At 48.6% G+C, this 22,558-nt stretch overlaps 1 protein-coding gene across 1 annotated transcript in view; it reads right to left on the reverse strand.

Moving 5' to 3' along the window:
- Positions 1-5,664: 5,664 nt before the first annotated feature.
- Ruvbl1 (RuvB like AAA ATPase 1) overlaps positions 5,665-22,558 on the reverse strand; it is a 34,830-nt gene continuing 17,936 nt past the window's right edge. Inside the window, exons 5-11 of the mRNA XM_048416550.3 lie at positions 22,046-22,135; positions 21,124-21,273; positions 19,756-19,819; positions 18,320-18,518; positions 10,712-10,814; positions 6,690-6,781; positions 5,665-6,015 (exon numbers count right to left, since the gene is read on the reverse strand). Of these exons, the coding sequence (XP_048272507.1) occupies positions 5,856-6,015; positions 6,690-6,781; positions 10,712-10,814; positions 18,320-18,518; positions 19,756-19,819; positions 21,124-21,273; positions 22,046-22,135 (858 nt within the window). The 3' untranslated portion in view covers positions 5,665-5,855. The remainder of the gene's footprint in view (positions 6,016-6,689; positions 6,782-10,711; positions 10,815-18,319; positions 18,519-19,755; positions 19,820-21,123; positions 21,274-22,045; positions 22,136-22,558) is intronic.

The raw sequence follows: 22,558 nt of genomic DNA on the forward strand, positions 1-22,558 counted from the left end.
GGTAGGAAGGCCCACCCTAAATGAGGTCATCACCATTTCATTGGCTAGATAATGGACTGACCAGAGAAAGCTGGCTGAGCAGGGGCAGTTATCTGACTGTGGATGCAGTGTGACCAACTGCCTCAATGTCCCTACCATAGTGGACTGAGCAAGAGTAAATCCTTTTGCTGCAACGAGAAATAATGAACCAGGGTTCCTTGTGCTCCCTGTAGCCCTGTTACTATACTCTGTTCTTCCTACTGCTGCCCTGCAGCCTAGCCCGCCCATCCCAGCTGGATTGGAGGACAGCCTCAGGGGAGCCTAGGGAAGACCAAGGAGCCTCATCTCTGTTGTATGGGGTGGCTCAGGCCAGGCTCTGGGAAGAGAATGCTTCCTAGTGATAACAAAAACCCAGCCTAGACTTCAGCATTCAGCAGGCTCTGGTCTCACCTGCTGCAGGAGCGCCATTGCTGGCAGCACCTGCATCATTGTGGCTGAAACCTGAGATCAGCTTATCTGGTATTGCATTGTACCAGCCAGTAGCCCTGTGGAGTAAATGGAATGGAAGCTGGTTGCACCCTGTGAGCTCACATCCCAGCAAGAACATTTCTGCAGTGTCTACAGAACCTGGAACCTACTTCCCAGCCTGCCTTACAGCCTCCTTCCTGTCCATCCTTCAAAGCCCACCTCAGTAAGACTTAAAAACACCCACACACAAGCTATCAGAGGAACTGGAAGCCAGGCCTGATGGCACACCTGCAATCCCAGTGTTCACAAGGCTGAGGGGATCATGAGTTTGAGGCCAGCCTTGGCTACATCTCCACAGTGGGGAGGAGTGGGGGTAGTGACACCAGCTTTGTCTTCCATAAAGGAACCAGGAGGACAGTCTGTATACTAGATCAGAAAATGTCCAAGATACACTGTGGAGGAAAAACAAAAAGCAAGAATAGTGTCCATTACTGCTCATGGTTAGAGTAGGAAAGGAGCCGCCCAGTGTGGTGACACATGCCTTTAATCCCATTGCGTCAGAAATAGAGGCAGATGGTTTCCAGGTCAGTCTGGGCTGCGCTACACAGGGAAACCCTGTATCCATTCTTCGCACACACACACCACACACACACACACACACACACACACAGTACGGGGGTGGGGGTGTCTGGCAATACCTTCAGAACTAAATGTACATGACCTCTCCCAATTCTTATATGCATGGGTGTGGTGGTTTGAAAGAAAATGGCCCTCAAAGGGAGTGGCACTATTAAGACATAGGACCTTGTTGGAGGAAGTGTGTCACTGTGGGGGCGGGCTGGAGGTCTCTTGTTCAAGCTTCTCCCAGTGTAACTGTCAGTGGACTTCCTGCTGTCTTCTGATCAAGAGCTCTCAGCTCCCGCACTGTCTGCCTACATGCCTCCATGTTCCCCATCATGATAATAATGGACACTCTGAAACTGTACGCCACTACCATAATTAATTTTTTTTTTTAATAAGAGTTGCTGTGGTCATAGTATCTCTTCACAGCAAGAAACACCTTAACTAAGACATGGGAAATGGGAGAGCCCAAACAACCATGAGAAGTCACATGATAAATAGATGGTGTGATAGCCATATACTGTTCTGAATGAAAGGAGTCAACTCACAAAGGGCGAACGCAACCACAGTACTCATATGGGCGAGAAACAGCTTGTCTTAGGGTTTTTATTTGCTGCAAAGAGACACCATGACCACGGCAACTCTTAAGCGGTGGCTTACAGTTTCAGAGGTTTAGTCACTTATTATGGTAGGGAGTGTGGCAGTGTGTAGATAGACATGGTGCTAGAAGATTCTACATCTTGATAGGCAGGCAACAGGAAGTGGTCTGGCTCACTGAGTGTGGCTTGAGCATATATTGAGACCGCAAAGCCTGCCCCTGCAGTGACACACTTCCTTCAACATGACTGCACCCACTCCAACAAGGCCACACTTCCCATTAGTGTCACTCTCTTTGGGGGCATTTTCTTTAAAACCACCACACAGGTGTCCAAGACTCCTCCAAGGAAAGCTGCCTCCATCTTCAGGAGTTTGGCTGGACCTGCTGTTTAAAGATCATCACAGATAGGCTTGTTGACTGTGACCTTTCCTTTTCCAAGGGGCCAGGGAAGCCCAGGGGACCCTCACCTGAGTACTCAACCACCCCTCCCAACAAGTTGTATGTAATCTTGTCCTAATTATATCAATGTGGCCTCGGGAGCTCTGAGAGGCACTAGAGGACGTAAGTGGGAAAGAGGGAAGGGGACTCTGTCTTTCCCATCATGGGAGGAGTTACCATCCCTGCTGGGTGCACATTTTCAGTGTGGCTGCTTTAAGGTCACCTACACCCCTGCATATGACCCTCCACCCTTTGCTCTGTAAGACCAATAAATTCATGATCTTTGGTGGAATTTAGTTTGTCAGTGAGACCTTAGGAGGAAGTGGGAAAACATCCTTTATTCTCCCCAAGGGAAGAGATTTTAGCAACAGCCCAATGCTGGTTTGCCTTCATATGGATGGGGGAAGGGGGGAGGGTGCTCATGGAATTTTCTAGTGAATAACCTCCTTTATAGGGGTTAGGTAGGTTTTCTTTGTCAGAGCTCACAATGGCCCACTCATGGCTTTGGGATTTTACTGTATGAAACTTTAAAAGAGAACACAAGCAAATCTGGACCTCTAGGCAAGGACTGGAATTCTTACATCACTTGGGATGAGGGAACGAGGTCTGTCACGGTGAAATGCAAAAGAGACTGGACCTGGATGGAGAGTACCTTCCTTCCCTAACCTGTCCCTTCTCTAGCTCACTAGGAAATAGGCTATGAGTGTTGAAATGGCTTGCACAGAGGAAACAGGAGGTAGAACACAGCATCATCGCACACTCCTTTGATACATTCGAAATTCTGCACCAATTCAGAATTATCACAAAATTATCCACTCAAAACCGTATCAGAATGCGGCGTACTTTTATCCCAGTTCAAGGCTACCTGGTCTCCATGAGAGTTCCAGGTCAGCCAAGCCTTCATAGTGAGACCCTGCCTTAGACAGATAGATGGATGAATGATAGACAAATAGGTGATAGATAGACAGACAGACAGATAGAAGTGTGTTTCCTTTCAGATACTGAAAAATCTGAATTCCATGCTCTTCTGGCAACTGGTTCTCCCACAGGCTTCCTCTATCCAGAGGCTGCATGCGCGGCCGCACGGGGGCGCTTCGGGCCGCGCCACTCAGGGTCCACAAGCCTTTGCAAGGCTCTGGGCCGCACCTCCCGCCCGTGTCCCCATTAATCACGCGTGCTGACGGCGCCGACCCGCACGCGGGCTGCGTGACGGCGCCGGTGACGGCAGGTGACGGAGCGGGCAATCGGCGGGCACGCATCGGCCCATCTTATCGCACCGGCCCAGCCTTCGCCCGCCGCGCGCCGCCCATTGATCGCGGGGGCCGGGGCCGAGGGTCAGCGCGGACGCTCGGCCTGACAGCCACATCCATCGCGCTGACGGCCGCACGCGCGCCTCGCCGAGCCATTAATCACTGTGCAGCGCCGACTGACGGGGAGGGCGACAGGACCAGCGGGCGACTGCCAGCCCTGCCAGCCCGCATTTCCCACTGCCGGGTCCTGTCGCAGGTCACCGGCATCATCCCCAGGTCACTTGCAACCTGGGATGGGAGGACAGTGTGTTTCTCTCCCAAGGGAGAGCAGGCTTGTCTGGCTAAGTAAGTCTGGGTCATACCATAGCTCCTTTCTGGGGGGGGGGGGGGGGCGCTTCTGGAAACTGGAGAGCAATCAGGACTGCATCCAAACACAGGGCTGGACCTAAGCTTGCGCCCGTTTCTCAAACTCTGACCTCCTCTAGCAACAAGAGCCAAGGCATTATTCTTTGAACCCTGGTCACAGTGCCTGCGGCCTCAGAGAGTCTCACACTTCAGCTTGGCTGCGGCTCCTCCCTCAAAGATAAGGCCTTTTCAGACATGGCCAGCTGCCCAACCAGGGCTGGCTCAGGGTCAGGAAGACTGAGGTCTACAGGGTGTAACTCCCACCCTCTGCCTGCAACTTCATTTTCTTAGCCTAGGCTTGTTGACCCACCACTTTTTGGTGTGAAAAACAAGTTCAGTTTCTTCTTAAAACCCAAATATTCTCTGAATCAACCTAGGGTTGGAGGCAACCTAAAAAGGTGACAAGCCTGCAAAACTAAGTACAATGACTGGCCACTTGGGAGCCTGCACTGCACACCTGGAATGAGGGGCAGAGGCTTCTATTCAGCCACCAAGTAGCTCAAGGGGAGGCTTCCAAGAGCCTGGCCCAGAACTGGGATAGTGGCCACCTCCTGTGACCAGCCCCCACCCTGCCTGACTTTAATATTACAACAATTTTTCAAGCTGGAGCTGAACTAGTGGAAAAATGGGTCTGCTGTAATTGTTGTTAGATTGTGTGTCAGCCTGATAAGATGTAACAAATACTTCTCCCCACCAGGGCCTGCTGCCCGCCTGGGAATGGATGGAGAAACTTCTCTCAGTCTGCGAGGGATGGGCCATAAAAACTTCGCCTATAAGATTAATGTAATAATCACAGGCCTTGCTGGGGGAAAGGGAGGAAAATTAAAATAACCAAACCTTGCCACCTAGCCAGACCATCTCCCCCTTCCTCAGGCACTGCCACAGCCCAGATGAGGGAGAAGTAGCAGTATCCATGGGCTGTGGCTAGGAAAACAAGCTCACACCCCTAGTCCTCACTGAAAGCTCTGGAAAGCAGGTGCTGAGGGCTGTACAAGAATATCCCCACCCACCACTATCACATGCTTCTGTTCTCGTCAGCAGCTGTGAAGAGTTAGACTGAGAGTAGAGTCACCTGCCTCAGTCTACCCTGCAGCCTCGCCTGCTCAAGGTCAGATCCTCAACTATTGCTAGGTTTGGAAGTCTAGGCATACAGTTCCCAGCTCAGGCTGCTGCTAGGCTGAACGTAAATTCAGTTTCTGTCTCCAGCTATCTGGGCAGTCAATTAGCCTCAATGCTGTGTCCTCATGAGGTCAAATGACGTCACTTACAATGCCAGCACTCAGGAAACAGGCAGGAGGATTGCCTCAAACTCAAAACCAGTCTGCTTTACATAGCAAGACTATCTTTAGACAAGGTACCTAATGTACAAACTAAGTACCCACAAGTCCACACTGATGGTTTTACTAAACAGGCAAGCAAGCAGTAACAGTCCTCACGCAGACTCCCAGGGTAGCTGACAGCCCTCAAGCGTGGTCAGCACAGAGTGACTTCACTCAAGTCCAGCATAGAACAGGGAGCATGCATGCACAAGGTCCTAGACACGGCAGCCTTGTCCACATGTTGAGGGATCACAGTAAAGTGTTCTATAGAAAGTAACTGCCAAGATGGGCTGCAGACTTGTGGCTCTGAATGTCCAACAGCCACCCTTGTCCAGGTCATCAGAACAGAGAGGCCTGGGAATCTTACAGCCAGGAGCCTGAGCAGAGGATGAGGTGGAACATCCCTCTGCTCCCAACACTGACTAATACATGTGCTGCCCTACTGCAGAGTGCTGTGTCCCAGCAAGTCCCTGCACTGATGCCACAACAGCTACAAATCTAAACCGGTTCTGTAATTCCTGTGTATCACACACGCACACGAGCACACACATATACACATCCAAACATAAACACCTAAAAAGAGAGGTATCATCAAAATAACCTACTTAGTTTTATTAGAAAACAAGCCAGGTAGGAAGGGTTCCTTCCAAGCAGCCATGGAGGCTTGATAACTTAGATTGTTTCCACACAGAGCCAGCAACACTGCAAAGCATGCCTGACTCAAGGCCCTGTCCACGGTGTGGGGTCTGTCCTCTGGGTGCACCTCCCAACCCAATGTTACTTCATGTACTTGTCCTGCTGGTCAGCCAGAATCTTGGCAGAGGACTTGGCATCATAGAAGAGTTCACTGATCTCTTCCACATGCTCCTTCTCAATGCTGTCCTTCCCGTTGATCTTGGCCAGCAGGTTGGCCGGGGTCAGCAGCTGCACCGAATACCTACAGCAGACAGCACAGGAGTGAACAGGGGGCCACTGAAGGGAGCCCAGAGTCAGCAGGCAGTATGGACACTGCTGGCACAACTGCAACAGTCTAGCCGGAGTGAACCCGAGGTGAGGAAGCAAAGGATGACTTCCACTGCCCATTACAACTGAGGTGGGGGACACTGGGGTACAAGTGCTCTTCTCACCTCTGCAAAGGAGGTGACTCCATGTCTGCTGACAGTCTAACACTTTGATGCCCACACAACCCTGGCAGGGCAGACAGTGCCAACTTAGATGGGGACTGTTAGTTAACAAGCAGGGAAATCAACACAGGCAACCAAAAGCTCATGCTGGTCCAAGACATGGAAACCCAATCAGCGAAAGTTCACTCAAACATCTGACAATTTCTTCCTTCCTTCAGGAACAAGAGCACATGCTGAAAGGACACAGGGAGGGCTGAGGTCTGAAGAACTAGCTTCTCCAGTCACTGTCTTTGAGCCCTGGCAGAACAGCCTGGAGAACACTGCACATGCACTGATCCCCTGGGCTGCCCACTGAGTTCCATGGTGGGCTTGCTGGAGACTGGGTTCTAAAACTCATTTCTAGATCCTTGGCACTCAGCTCAGTGCCTGGGGAAGGCCCTTGGCACAGTAGAAGGGCTCCAGCACCCTGCTACCTGGCGTAGCATACCTCAGTGTGGTCTTGGTGCCAATCTCCCCCAGGTGGTTAAGCGCCTCCTCGCTGATGTTAATGCCTTCCGTCTGGGCTCGGATCTTAATGATCTTTGGAGAAAACAATATGATTAAGTATTTCAACTGTGTTCACTGTCTGACCTGCTGATGGCCACCAGCACTGCTGGCTTGCATCTCTGGGGATAACAAGCCCAGTCACAGTCCACCTGAACGTTGTTACAAGGGTACCCTCATGCCCAGTGTAGGCCACAGCTTCCTCTAGCCCTCTTCACTGTTACAGAGAACTAGGACCAATCCTAGATTTGCCCTCAAGGCTCCAACCTCTCCTGGCAGCTTGGGTACTATCACCTATGAGCACTCAAGCAAGAGAAGACATTTTTTATTTGCTTGATAAATACTATGGTTAAATAAATCAAAAAAAGTTACTTTAAGAGATTTACCAGTCTCCTGACATCACTGAAATATCTAATCTATCAAGAGCCTAATGCTTGTTGCACTGAGTATCCTGGTGAGGCTGGAGGGGCGGCCAGCAGGCTGTGAGATGCGGCAGCAGTGGCACGGGGTCCCACAGGCGCAGCAGCACTGAGTGATAAGGGCCAGTAGGATAATGATGTTGTGTGTTGCGGGGCCGAGATAACTCGAGGACTTCGAGCCTCATATAATACAGGAATTTTTCACTCTGGCAGCTTCGTAAACAAGATATCAAGAAGCCGCTGTTTAAATTAAAGCCGTAAAAACAGCCAGAGTAGAGGCCCAGGAATGGGAAGACACTGAGTCCTAACACCAGGCTCTGGAAAGAAAAGAGGAGTGGAGGCTCGAGACGGCTGTGGCTGACAGTTGAGACTCTGCTGGGGTCAGCAGTCATCAGCTGCCTGTCACTGTGAGCTGCCTGGAGCTGCGGTCAGCAGGCTAGCATGCATTCTTAAGAGGTGGCCTCTTCACAGGCCACCACTGCTGGTGCTACCTTCATCCAGACAAGGCTGTGAGAGCAGAATTGGGGGGAACCTCTTGACTGGTTCAAACATGGCCCCAACACTACAGAGGCCACAAACACATCTGCTGTGCTCCTCAGGGGTCAGGATATGATCATCTACACAGGCTCAGCTATCAGGTCCAACAGCAGAGCGGCCCAAGACAGACACCAGATGTGTTCAAGAGCTGTGGAAAGAAAGCTGGAAAGGATGCCCTGCTCTGCTCCGTCAGTCAGCTACACGACTCAAGGACTTGTGACCAAAAGCTGGACAAGGAAGACCTAGGGCCAACAGCAAACATGGCTGCTCAGGCGTATTCTGGAGCTACATGAGGGACTGGGTACATCAGTGCACATCAGTGGACGCGCATGTTCTCAGCATGTTCTGGAGCTACAAGAGGACTGAGCACATCAGTGGATATCAGCGCAGGGCATGCTCTCAGCATGCATAGGGTCCTAGGTCCCATCCCCAGTGCTGACAACTCCAGACAGATACACACACTGAAGGCCAGAGGCTCACTGATGGGAGGGCTGGCCACACCTCTCTGCTGTACTGGATCAGTGCCTTGGGTTCCTTCCATAATGCCAGGGATATCTGCTCTCACTGTCTCTAGAAGAGGCCAGAACAATCATGGGAGCGCCTACCTCAGCTGCTTGGAAACAGGCAGCTCATGGATGAGCTCTTTAATCATTTAATAAGCTGCAGGAATGTTATGAGATGTCAGCACTAGTGGCACCCTTCACATGTTAAAGTTTGTCTGTGTAAAACCGGCCTTAACTCCAGCAAAAGGCTGAGAGGATCCCTGAAGCCACCAAGGCCAAAGCAAGACCCAGACAGGCAGCCACGAACAGAAGCCTGGAGACTGGTTCGAGCAGGCCTGTCAATCACAGCACCAGTATGAGGAGATGCAGAGCACTCACTCCAGAGGAGCTTCGCCTGGAGCTCCAAGGTGAGCAACTCTGGATGGGCCCAGCTCCACCACTTAGTTATTAGAAAGCAGTTGTCAAAGACCCTAGGGGCAGACCATGAGGCAGCTGAGGATGATGGTGCCCTGGTCCTGTCACTATCACACAGAATGCATGTGATAATTTTGCAAAGCAAGGAGAGAGTTCTCTTTGTCACATCTGAGTGACAATGTCTCAAAACCAAAGGTAGGGCTCTCATTTACCAGAGAAGGCACTGTTCTAGTTTGTGATAAAACACTGACCAAAGCAACTGGGGAGGAAAAGTCTATCACATCTCATAGATTACAGGATATTGTCCAGGGAAGCCAGGGCAGAAACTCAAGCGGGAACCTGGATGCAGGAACTGAAACAGAGACATGGAGGAGTACTGCTTACCGTGCAGATCCTGGGCTCATGTTTGGCTAGTTTCTTATACAGCCCAGGTCCACCTAGGAATGGCACTGCCCGCAGTGGGCTGGGCCAGCCTACATTAATTGGTAATCAAGAAAATGCCCCACAGACATGCCCACAGGCCAATTGGATGGAGACAATTTCCCAATGGAGGCTCCCTCTTCCCCAGGTGTGTCAAGCTGACAATCAAGACCAACCACCAGAGTGCCAGGTACTCAAGCCACTCAGCTAGGCAGGGAGCCACAGGAGTGAGTGCCACTTCCTGACACGACTCAAGCTTTGACTCAACAGCAAGCACTTCCTGGTCAGCAGTTTGGTTTTGCTTCTGCTTCTGATGAGCAGCCACCCTGGCACCAGCCTGGGAGGTAATGACCATTTCAAGACACAGGGATGAGTAGGAGGAAGTCAGGCCACGAGGGCTGGGCCTTCTCAGAAGGAACTGGGATCCCAGGCCTCTCCTATCTCTCTTTGTTTATAGGCCACTGTGAGGTAAGTGGCCACCTCTGCTATATGTCCTTTCCATGATACACTATATAGTTATAGGCTCAAAGCAACAGGGTCAAGTGACAAACTAAAGCCACTGAAACCATGTTCCAAAATAAACCTTTCCATACTTAGATTGATTAAGACTGTCACAGTAACTGAAAGATACTGACACAAGGGCCATGAGGTGACCTCCTAAATCAGGTACACAAGTGGCACTAAGGACGGCCACAGCTGGTTATGGAGATACCATACTTGCTGGTGTGTCACCAAGACCTCCCGGAGTGCCATCAATAAGAAGCACTGAGAGGGCCGCACCCAGTTTCAGAGTGTGCCCAGAACAGAGGAGCCACACATCCGTGAATGCTCCAGGCATCTTGTCCTGCCCTAGCTACTAGCCAGCTTTATAACCGTAGGACAGCTGTTTAAGCTAACCTCAGTAGTCTCATATGTCTAGGTTTTTGTTTTTCTTAAAGTCTAGTCTAGCCTCCAACTCACTATTAGCTAAGGAGACTCCTCCCACCTCCATTTCTCCAGTGTTGGGATTACAGGCAAGCTTCACCAAGCCCAGGTTACATGGTTCTGGGGACCCAAACCAGGGCTTTATGCATCCTAGAAAATCAATCTGCCAACAAGCTACAGCCCCAGAATGGCTGTTTGCTTGTTTCCCTTTTTGTTGTTTTGTTTTTTGTTTGTTTGTTTGTTTTCCTGAAACAGGGTTTTCCTGTGTAACTGCCCCAGCTGTCCTGGAATGCTAGACTAGGAGGTCTTAAACTCAGAGAAATCCACCTGCCTGCTTGCCCCTGCCTCTCTAGTGCTGGGATTAAAAGTATGCCATTACCACCGGCTGCTATTTCCTTTTGAGACAGGCTCTTACTCCATTCCCCGGAGTGCTGGGATTGCAGGTATGCATTACCATGTCAGGCAACTACGTCATACTTGTCCCTTCTTCAGGCTGATGTCATCCAGTGGCCATCAAGTCCATGTTTTCTTTCCTCTTTTCCACAAGCTCATCAAGAGTAGATGGACCAGACCCACAAGGAACAGAGGTTCTAATTCATCTGAGAATGTCCACTCAAAATGACCCATCTTTCAGAGCCTCAAGGACACTGTGACTTGCTCAGACTGATAAACCAAAGCCAGGCCGAGGCTAGCTAAGGGGTCAGAGGTGGGTAGAAAGAGGAGTGAGAATGGGGGGCTCAGGAGCTGACCTGCTTCATCTCCTGTGGTGTGTACAACATGGTCCTGATGATCATCACCCGGTCCAGCAGGTCCAGGGGGATGCCATGTGGAGAGGTGATGTCCTCGGTGCCCCTGCAAGAGCCAAAATCACTCCCATTACCCAAGGAACTCTGAGACCCTGGACAACAGACACATAAGTAGAGGCACTCACGCCATAGTAGGTCGCTAGCATCCCTGAGCATCAGGGTCAGGTGGCCCAGGGGAACAGCTTCATTATTCCAGAAATAGAAAGTTTGGGAAGGGAGAACACACCAAAACAAAAACAAATAAAACAAAACAAAAACAAAAAACCTATCTGCCATACTTTCAATGAATGTCTCATAGTTACACTGCCAATGTGTGCATTTTTTTTTGTTTGTTTGTTGTTTCAGTCTTGATAAGCATGCTTAACTTTTACTTGACAGCACACATTAGTGAATTACCTCTGAAACTATCACCATGCTGACCAGCTCAAGGGTCTGAGGAATGGATGACTGTGCCAGCCAACAAAGCTACATGAGTAACCCAGCTGCCCAATATCATAGTTAGAACCAAGCATTTGAATTCCTAAATATCTTTTGCTTTAGTGATTTAGAAAAAGGAAAAGGGGAACACCTTGATTGAGTTGCATTTCCTTGGTCACTGATGAGGCACAAATGTTTTCCCTAACATTCACTCTTTTCTTCCCAAGAATTGTCCAATTACATCCTTTGTTTTTTTCTTCAACCCTTAGCCAAGCCCTTGTCAACAGCCAGGAGAGGAGGCCTGCCAACCTGCCAGGTCTGTGCCAGCTGCCTGATGCGACACACACTGGGCAAACACTGGTGCTCTTCAGGCCAGCCTAGCTGCCGCCAGGAGAGCTTAATAGCTGTGGGCCTCTGGAGCAGGCCATCCTAACATGGGAGGCCATCAGGCTCCCTAGCATCTTAAGCGTAGTCACAACTGCAAAAGATAACAAAGAACAAGGCATGTCACCTCAATTTAATTGTTAATATCAAAATATGTGGTTTCAGGACTGGCGTCATGGTTCAGCAGGCAAAGGGGTTTACCAAGCCTAATAGTCTGAGTTCAATTCCCAGAGCCCACATGGAGCAAAGCAAAAACCTCCACAAGTGTGCGGTGCTATGGAGTGTGAGAACGTGCACACAGACACAAAAAAGGAAGGAAAAAATATTCAAACATCTATTTTGAAATTCTTTTTAACTAGTTAAGTATCAGTGTATATTTATTATAAAAATAAATGAAAGTAAGATGTGTGGCAGCACTGGATAAACTGGAAACCCACTAAGTAAAATAAGCCAGGCACAAGGACAAAGGTGACAGACTGCATGCCAGGAAACTAACGGTCATATTCACAGAAGGAAGTCAAAAGCTACTGAGGTCTGCTGTGGTCTGAGTGGGAAGATGAGACTGGATGCTTAAGGGCTACAGGAGTCCTGTTTTTGAGGAAAGGAAAGGTTCTGGTTGAAACAGGCTGGTGGCAGCTCAGTGGCTAAGGCCACTGGTTGCTTTTGAAGAGGACCTGTTGTTTTGTTCCCAGAAGCCACATTCCAATTCCAGAGGATTCAATTTCCTCTTCTGGACTCCACAGGCTCCTGCATACATGTCGTACATAGACACAGAGAGGCAAGACATTTATACACATAAGATAAACAGATATTTTTAAAAGTTTTAGAAATATAGATAAACAGTAGTGATTTTTGTTACTGAATTCCCTCTCAACTCTTCTTAAAGTTTATTTGGGAGGGCTTTTTTTTTTGGGGGGGGGGTTCTGAGAATGTCTAAAAATGTTGAAATAGTCCAAGACAGTAAGAAATGTCATGGAAAAGGGTGTGTGAGAAATGAATGCCCTCCAGCAGCCCACACAAATGTGGTTAATGAGCTTCCTTATGGCCGAGTCCATGAAAGTTAAATCTTAAACCAAAAGACCACTCAAAAGTTATTAAGTGTTGTGGAATGTTAGTTTAAGATGTGTTATATTCATTTATGCTATGGAATATCTGTTTAATGGTGCAAAGATGTGCTGTATTCTTTTATGTTGTATTTGTTTAACTATGGAAAGCCATGTTACTTTGCCTGCCTAAAACACCTGATTGGTCTAATAAAGAGCTATACAGCCAATAGCAAGGCAGGAGAAAGGATAGGCGGGGCTAGCAGGCAGAGAGAATGAATAGGGGGGAGAAATCTGGACAAGGAGCAAGAAAAGGAGGAGAACATCAGGGGCCAGCCACCCAGCTACACAGCAAAGCACAGAGAAAGAAGGAAAGAAAAGATATAAAGAAATAGAGAAAGGTAAAAGCCCAGAGGCAAAAGGTAGACAGGATAATTTAAGAAACGCTAGCAAGCCAAGTTAAGGCCAGCATTCATAAGAAAGAATAAGACTCCATGTGATTTATTTGGTATCTGGGTAGTGGTTCCTGAAGAGCCAAAGAGTATTAAAAAAAAAAATTAAGAACTGCCAATTACTATTTAATCATTCAAGTGATGAATCTGAAGCACAAAGATTCTTCTAGAGAATACGTTCATGGAAATTATTTGTGGACTCCCATCTGAGACACAGGGACACTGTTCAGTGGCATCTGCAGAGCCAGCACTGAACTAGGAACAGAGGAGAGCCACATCTTACTACAAACTTCTTAAATGTATTCTAATTAATCACGCTTCTAGGTAGATAGCTTGGGTGGTGAGCCTACATGCCCAATGTGCCTTGAGCTTGGGTACCATGCCTCTGCAGGATGTGCTGGACCTCTACAAACAGCTTTCACTTGAGCAAATACTCCACGTACTTTTTAACACTCCTCTGCCTAAACTCTGGGCTCTGTATCATGCCACTACTGACTTCTGGACCCCATACTTTCTGCACTGTGACACCCAAAGCACTGAGTCATGAAAAATAAAAATGTCCCCAGGTATTGCCAGATGTTCATAGGTAGAACAGCACCTGATTGAGGATCAGTGCCCACTGTTGCTCTCTGTAATCCACAATGCCAGGGACACAGGTGACACAAGGTTTTTCTGATGGCTGAAACACAATAAACAACCAAGCAATTCAAAAGGCAACTTCCTGACAGGCTCCTGACCTCAGCCCTGTGGACACAATGACACTACTTTTAAAAGGACAGCCATATGACTTGGTTGCCAATGCCACTCGATAAGAATGGTCATTTGGGGCTGGGGAATGTCTCTGCAATTATGAGAGCTTACTGCTCTTTGAGGGCCCAGGTTCAGTTCCCAATACCACACCAGGTGGTTCAGAACCACCTGTACCTGTTCCAGGGTATCCAGTATCCTCTGACCTCTGTAGCACCTGCACACACATATATGATGCACATAAATGCATGCACACGCATACACAATAAATATTTTTTGAAGGATGATCATTTCAATGAATGGGTCTATGATAGCTAGACATCTCTATGTCTGTGATGTAGAACTGACCCTCTTTGACTATGCACAAAAATTAAACCCAAATGATTTATATGAACCAAGAGCTGAACTGTAGACTCTTGGAAGAAAACAAAGGCAGGCAGGCTTTTGTTTCCAGATGGACTGGAATTTGTTACTGGGGGCAGTAGGATGAAAACCATAGGACTGAACATACAAGGCAAGTACTCTACTGAGCTGAACTCCTAGTCCCAAAATTAGAGTTAGTATCCCTGGCTGTCCTCAAACTCACAGAGATCCACATGTCTCTGCCTCCTGAGTGCTGGAATTGAAGGTGCCTGGCCATAAAGAATGTTTACTGTTTAAGAATAAAGACAAACAACCTAAATGAAAACTGGGCACATATGTAATCTCAAGTTATCAACTTGGGCTACACAGCATAAGTTTGAAGCCAGCTTGGGATATATGAGACTCTGTTACAAGAAAACAAATAGGCATAGGACATGAGCAAGCATTTCTCCAAAGACTTCTTAGTGACTAGAAAAATAAAATGTTCAACTTCCCACCACCCATTAGGAAACACAAGTCAAACTAGTGTGCTGCACGCCCCACTGCTGGTGTCTCTAACTGGAAAGACAGATGTTGGGGAGTGCTGCAAGAATGGGCTTATGGGACTCTGCCCAATGCTGGGGAGGGGGCGTAAAGAGGGCAGTGATTTGGGAAGAGTCATCATTGCTAAAAAAAGGCTGAGCAGTTACTACTTAACCCAGCACCCATTCTCCTAGGGACACACCCCACAGAAGTCACAACTATGTCCACAGCAGCATCACTCATCACAGCTGAAAGAACTACTGCTGAGGAATGTACAGATGACATGTGTCATTAAATATTCCACACTATGGAATATGGTTCTACAACAAAATGTAAAGAGCAACACAGATGAACTTGAGAATAAGTGAAAAAGCCAACCACAAGTTTAGTGCCATTTATATGAAAAAAGGCAAATCAGGAGAGACAGCAAATATACTACAAACCACTGAATGCTTCATTATGCATCAGATATGTCTATAAGACAGTGTCTTTTAAAAGCGTCATTCTGGACATCTGTCACAGATCAACACTGAAGGGAGACCACACGAGGCTAAGTCTTGACACTGGTAAAACAAGGTAACCAACCTTCAGAAATTCCTACCGACCTTCCTAAATCCCAGGAAGACATGATTCCATGGGAAATGGAACCTCTCACAGGCAGAGCTGAGGTCAGTGCTGGCCACTCTCATCTAACAGCTGACACTCCTGGATCCAAAGGGATAGGATTCCTCGGGATAGCAAAGGGGCAAGTTCCTTCTCCTCCAGCATCCACTGGTGGACATTACCCAGAAGAGGGTAGTCTGCCAGGGCCAAGAGGGCCTATGACAGGGCCACAAGGCCTGCCATGCTACCACAGGTTACTGAGGCAGTGCCATGAACAGGACAGATAAGCAGGGACAAGCCTATGGTACAGAACTCCAGGCCCACATGGCTTAGAGCAGTGGTTCTCAACCTGTAGGTCACTGCCTAAAACAGATAGTTATATTACAGTCATGAAGTAGTAACAAATGGTTGGGACTATATAATTTGTATAATTTCCAAGAAAAACACTGACCATCCCCTTCTGATGATGATGGGACCAGGAGGATGCTTAGGTCAAGGAACTTGCTTAAGGTTATGGACTTCCACATGACTGACATTTCCCTTGTGGGAACCAGGCTAGTGCTAGAACTCATGTTCCAGACAACACAAGGCCTGCAGGCAATGGGCTCATGTCTGAGGCTCAACCCGTGAAGCCACTAGCACACAGCTGGTAAGATGGCCAGAAGCCAAAAGGTAGATGTAAGTCAACTTCTGGAAAGGCACTATCATGACTATATTTTCACAGCATTGGATGTCAGAGCCTAGTGTTCCCTGATGCCAGCTGTGGAGCATTCCCTTATACTGTTGCTGTGATTGGTTTAGTAAAGAAGCTGACTGGCCAATAGCTGGACAGGATAAGGTTAGGCAGGAGAACCAGACTAAGGACACTGGGAAGAAGAACAGAGTCAGAAGAGTCACCAGTCAGTAGAGGAAACAGGAAGTACAAGATGATAGAAAGGTAATGCCACATGGCAGAATGTAGATTAATATAAATGGTTAATTTAAGTTGTAAGAGATAGTAACAAGCCTGAGCTACTGATCAAGCATTTATAATTAATATATGTTTCTATGTGGTTATTTGGGAGCAGCTGTTGAGACTCAGAGAAACTCCACCTACAGCCAGCTCCAAGTGGTGCCACACTCAACACTTTTTGCCTACTCACTGCCCAGCAGCCACTGGGTTGAAGATCACATGGACTTTCCAGCTTGTAGTCTACTATTGGGAGATAACCTCATCTACCCTCGGGTGTCAGGGTGCCCTGACATCATTTCCTCTGTGGCTCATACAGAGAGCTCCAGAAAGCTGACAAGGAGAAAGTCCTAGCACTACAATTTCCCTTCAGAGTTTGGGTGTCAGATATGATGCTTGTGGCTCAAGAGCTCAACAGCGAGCTCCTCGGGGGAGAAGGCTGTGCACAACTCACAGGCTGCTCACACCGTGCAGATATTCCTGAACTCTGCCTTTTAGCATTCGGGCTAAAAAACTTTCTGAGAGTGTGTACTCTGGAGTCCAGTCTTCACCCAAACCCAAGCCACACGCCCTGCTTGTCCAGGTTGGCAAGATCAGCAGTTCGCTGTGGTACTCCAAGTGTGGGCTTTCCACCATCTCCTGGGGATATTGTCAGCATGATGGAGCATCCCCACTATCACTCAGTACCAAGTCCACTTGGTGGTTAGTTCACATGGCTAGTTAGAGCTTGGTTCTCACAAGCAGGCTGGGATCAACAGCTCCTTCCTCCTGGATATAGCCCTGGAAACAGACCAAGAGCTGCCAGCCTTTGTTGGCACCCACTGGGCTAGGTTAGCTCTGTTTGCAGAGCTCCCAGCAGGGGGCATCATGTGTTCATGCTGAGCACAGATGAAGCTGTGCAAAAAAAGCAAGTCTCCAGCAGAGCCACAGGTGCCAGGCTTCCTGGGTCAGGGCCCACATGTAGCTTCCAGATGGCACCCAGGTGCCCTGATCCTCTCCAGAAGTTGGCCTGGACTTGGCACAGCAGCTTCCTCCAACACTGCAGGACACACCTGTGACACTCCTCTTAGCCAGACTGCATCACAGGGTGCCAGAGCAGCCACACAATGAACCACAAACATAACCCAGTTATAAGTGGGTAGGGGGACACAGCGGAGGCGGGCTGCTGTTGTAATGTACTAGTGTTCACAGCAAGCACCAGACTGCTCCCCACTAGCCTGCCCCAGAGCCAGTAGCACCCAATGTGGACAATCTTAGTGTAGAATACGTTTCTCCAGTGAGAGCCAGTGATATTCTTCTACATGGCCCATCCTCATGGAGCGGCAAGCCTGCAGTCTGGACTTCTAGTTCCCTATAGCTCTAGCTAGTATGAACACTCATGGGCCATAGGGCCCTTTCCCAGTTCCCAGTGCCCACTGCCAGAATCACAAGCCCCAGGGCACTGTCTTATGAAACTGATGTGGGCTTGAAAAGAAGTCCTATCCATCCCAGCACTGCAGAAGCTAACCCTGAACGTCCCAAAGGACCACAGGAAATCTCTAGGACACTACAACCGCATATTAGGGACTTGACAAGGGTCTCAGACAAAAGTGTGTACATTCTCTGCAGCTCAGGCCCAGAGTATTAAAGACAACATGGAGACTGGAAAAGTCCTCTGCCCCAGCTTTGGGTCTGCAATAACAGAGAAGAGACTCTCAAGGGGGCATAAGGGAGGATGGCCAGCAAGGTACCACTGTGTCACAGAAAGGTCTGTGGGGTGAGAAGAATTGGGCCAAGTTACATCCTTCAGTTCCCTCACCTGAAGTGAAGTTGGCCATGCCTACCTCTCAGCAGGTGATGTAAGAAGTCAGCTAACCCATGACATTCCACCAAAAACCAGCCCTACGTGGTCATCCTTTGTACACTCAATGGCCCTAAAAACCACTAGGAAGACCCTTCTCATCACAACACCTCTAAGACACAACCTTGCTTCTTCCCTATCTGTCTCTGGTGCTGCAGGTGTACTCCGTCCAAGTGGGAAACTCACTAGAAGGAAGGTGGGAAGTCTGGGGGCAGGCAGGAAAGGCCTTACCTGATAACACAATTGCCTCGGTTAGAAGCAAAGATGACAATGGGGGCGATGGAAGATTCCAGGGCTCGGTGCAGGTAGGTAAAGCACTCGATATCCAGCATGTGGACCTCGTCGACAAAGAGCACCCCAGGAACCAGTTCTGCAACGCCCTGGTCAATGTACTTGTTCACCACTTTGTTGATCTCCCCTCGCAGTTTATCTAGATGAGGGATGGCAGGGTCAGCACCAGCAAATAGCTCCCACTACGAGCTGACTTTCATCCAAATCTACCCTTGTCACCTGGTTCCCTGGTTGTGAGGCCCCAGCAGGCCTGGGCCACACTCCAGTTTCAGTTATATCTTCTGAGACAGGAACAAACACACCTAAAGGCCACAAAACAGGCAGCTTTCCCTAAAGTTATTTGGCTAACCCCAAGAGGGCTGTGCAAAGGAAGACCAAGACCTCCTCACACTCCCCACCCCACCTCACTAGCTCATTCTCCCAACCTGATGATGATCCAGTTCCAACCTGATCTCAGATACTGGAAGATTTGGAGCCCAGGATACCAGTTTTCATATGCAAATCTTCCTGTTCTGTGTTCTGTAAATGTCCCTGTCTTGTGGCCACATATGACAGTGTAAGGTTAATTAGCCTTCCATCAAGTGTAGTCTCAGCCCTCACTGGAGAGTAAGATGCTTTCTAGCTCCTAGAAGATGAGGTTATCTAGAGTCATATATAAGCTACCCAAAGTCACAACCCAGCCTGAAAAACACCAGAAGGGTCTGGTCACAAACAGAACCAAAAGTCCTGCAGGAGTTGCTGCCTCTTCCACCAAATCTACCAGGTAAGAACTGCCTGAGAATAAAGAACTCAGGGCAAAAGACAGTGGCTGTTGCTGGGTGCAGCACACACACCTGTGCCCCCAACACTAGGGAGGATGAGGCAGGAGATACAGAGTGCAAGATTCCAGACTACACAATAACACCCTATCTCAGCAGCCACACAAAGCCAAGGGAAAAATCAGACAGTTTCTCTAGAACTGTCTCTAGCTGCTCCTCTGGCTGAGCCCTCCACGGTCACTGAGACTTCAGTGTATCACTCACACTTCAGAGAGAGTGAGACTGTAGGTCATTAGGGAAAAGAGAACACAGGTGGGGGAGAAGGGTGGTAATGGCCACACAGGAGCAGAATGGGGAGGAAGGTGGCACTGCCGTGGCAGCAGAGTGCCCACTTCTCAACCTCCCTACAGGACACGAAACTCTAGGTGTGTGGAGCCAGAGAGCATACTACTGACCATCTAGGCAGAGCACAGACGACAGGGCTAGGCTATGATCTTAGAGGAGGGAGGACACCAGTCCCACACACACTTTGCTTAGATCTGCACACAGAGCCAGAGCCCTGCACCCAGGGTCCCGATCCTGTTGCAGGCTCCAGAATGACAGAACACTGGCTCTTACCTGTAATCTCTGTCTTTTTTGGCTTCATCAACTGGCCCATCATGGATAGGATATCTTGTCCCCCCTGGATAAGAGAAGACTCAGTCAGCATTGCTGTCCAGGAAGGCTACCAAAACTTAATTTTCCTGCTTCATATAGATTTCCAATGTCAATGTACTTGAGACCCCGAGTCCCCTGGAAAGCTTAATAAGCTTTTATTTTTATGGATGTTATGTATATATGCATTTTTTTGAGACAGGGTTTCTTTATGTAGCCCTGGCTGTTCTGGAACTTGCTCTATAAACCAGGCTGGCTGTGAACTCTGAGATCCCCCTACCTCTGACCTCTGAGTGCTGGGGTTAAGGTCTGTGCCACCATGCCAACTACCTTGAGAAGCTTCTGAACACAGAGGAACTTTCACAGACTTCAGACCTATAGGAATCAAACAAATTCTTTCCACTGAGAGTACAGTGGGGAGGGTAGCCTCCTCTCCTCACTGTATCTTTTTAAATTCGTTATTCCTGAATTAGCCACAAAGGATCACACACTCTCCCCTGGACACAAGCTCGTCTATGACTCGAAGCTTTGGTACAGTCTGTACCTTCTTCCTAAAGAGCTGCTCTGTTAGTGCTCAGGCCCCTACACAATTGCTGACTTGCTCCTGACCCCACACTCAGCCTAAAGCAGAGGCTTCTGGGGTCAGTTTGGAGACAGACATCTATCTACCTCCTGAAGGCACTTGCTGGTCTAAGACCAGTGTCAACAATCTCTTGAGCAAAGCCTTCGGAGACTCCTCTCCTGATGAAGAGGTGGCCTAGGGAGGATAAAATGGAATGCAACCTAAAAGGCCGCCAACAACATGTGTACTTTGGTTCTTCGAATGTTTCTCAGAGATGTGGTTAGGGGATGCCATCCTTCCCTACAGTTATCAGTCAACGTCTAAGTATCCACTGTCCCTCCAGAGTTGCAGACTTGATTCCAACTCAAAGCTAAAGGTGCTGAGGCCCTGCTCAGTGGAGGGATGGTCGGAGCTGTGCTAGGCTTTCAGAAACCTGTGAGGCTCACAGAGTACTTGCACCCTCCTGCCAGTAACACTCTGAGCATTCAGGCACAAGCCAAGGCTGGACAGAAGCCAGGGAGGAAGCTGGCTAGCTCAGGGCGGGAGGCTTGGCTGGGAGAAGAAATAGCCCAGGAAATCATCTGTGACTGCTGCACTAGAATGGGAACAAAGGAGTCCTGCACAGCTCATGCCCATGCTAATTGCTGAACATCACGGACAAAAAAGGAGTGCTTGCCTCCAAAGTGACAGCAAGATCTTGCCGATTCATCCCCAGAGCTTCCAGAAAGAGACAAAAGGCAAGTGTGCTGCCCACAGTGGCACAGCAGTACCTGAGGCCGTGCATTGGCCACATCCAGGTCATGCAAGGTCACATCCTGTATGATTTCCTTCTTCTTGTGCACATCTCCCTTTGGCAAAGGGACATACTCTTCAGCTTCAAGGTCAAACTCTGTGGCATAGGTATCACACCTGCCTTGCCTCTGTAGACAGAGAAACATAAATGTTATGCGGGTTTTTACTGCCCAGTCCTCAAGTGACAGAGTGTTCAATGATACAAAAGGCTTGGTTCCCAACTGTAGCCTAACAAGGATAGTCTCCCTGACAATCTCCCAATGTGCCCGACCCCAGTGTGCCCACTTGCCCTCTGCCAAGAAAAGGAGGCTCTCGGCGGGTTGGAGATACCCAATACTTTCTCCAGAGTCCCTCCAACACCCGTAACTGTATGCAATTCCTGATAAAGGGCAAATCCAGTAGATTAACTGGAGACAGAGGGAGCTGCTCAGCCTCTTTTGTAGGTGGGTGATTTACTGCATGATATCAAGTATTATGCTCATCCATTAAACAGTGAGCAACCCTGTACAGGACACTGGGAATCAGATACGAAAAGAATGCCAGCTAATGCCGCATTCCTTCCCACATGCATATATCTTAGAAAGAAAATACCAGAGAGATAAAGGAAGATTAAATACACTGCACATTTCAATTTGAAAATGACTAAAGTTGTTTTGGTCTCTCACCCTGTACTCCCCCTCTAAACAGGTCTTAGTATTTCTAACAGACTGTCTGTTTTCATCATGAGAAGGTTAAAGAATGAAGATAAAGGAAAAGAAAGAAACTTTATAATACACAGAGGGACAACTCTGCCCTTCCCATGGCATGGCACCAGGCAGTGCCCACCCTCCTCCAGCACCCAGGTCTTCCCATGAACACAAATCAGACACAGTGCTTTGTCCCATGAAGAAAGGACATTACCTTCACAGCTCCACTGTTTGCTTCAATGTAAATCACATCTCCAGCCTCTACTCGCTCTTTCTGCAAACTTTCAAAAATACTGGGGTCCAGCTGAAAAAAACAAGGGCAATTCATAGACCTGCAACACATATTTGACTTCTTTCTAGCACGCTGTGAGGTGTCTCTCCATGGAATATCAAGAAGCCAGCAACTATGTGGACCATCCATCAGTGGGGAACATGAAAGCCAGAGCACATCAGAGTGGGATGCGGGTGATCAGTCCAGGGAGAGGAGGAGAGAAAGTGGGCCCACAAGTCAGCCATAGGGTACCAGGACACCATGGTTCACCTTCCTTAGTTTTAGAGGCCAGAAAGGAGTGAGGTGGGAGTTCGTAGATGGCTCTGACTTAGCTCTTAAGTATGAACAATGCTGACCATGGAACCACAGCCCTATTATCCCTCTTCATTTGACTGTACTACGCTCCTCCCCTCCCTCAGGTAGCCCTGGATCTTCCTAACACAGAACTTGCCAGTA

The sequence above is a fragment of the Myodes glareolus genome, chromosome 6 (genome assembly GCF_982192425.1).
Source record: "Myodes glareolus chromosome 6, mMyoGla1.1, whole genome shotgun sequence".
Lineage (NCBI taxonomy): Eukaryota > Metazoa > Chordata > Mammalia > Rodentia > Cricetidae > Myodes > Myodes glareolus.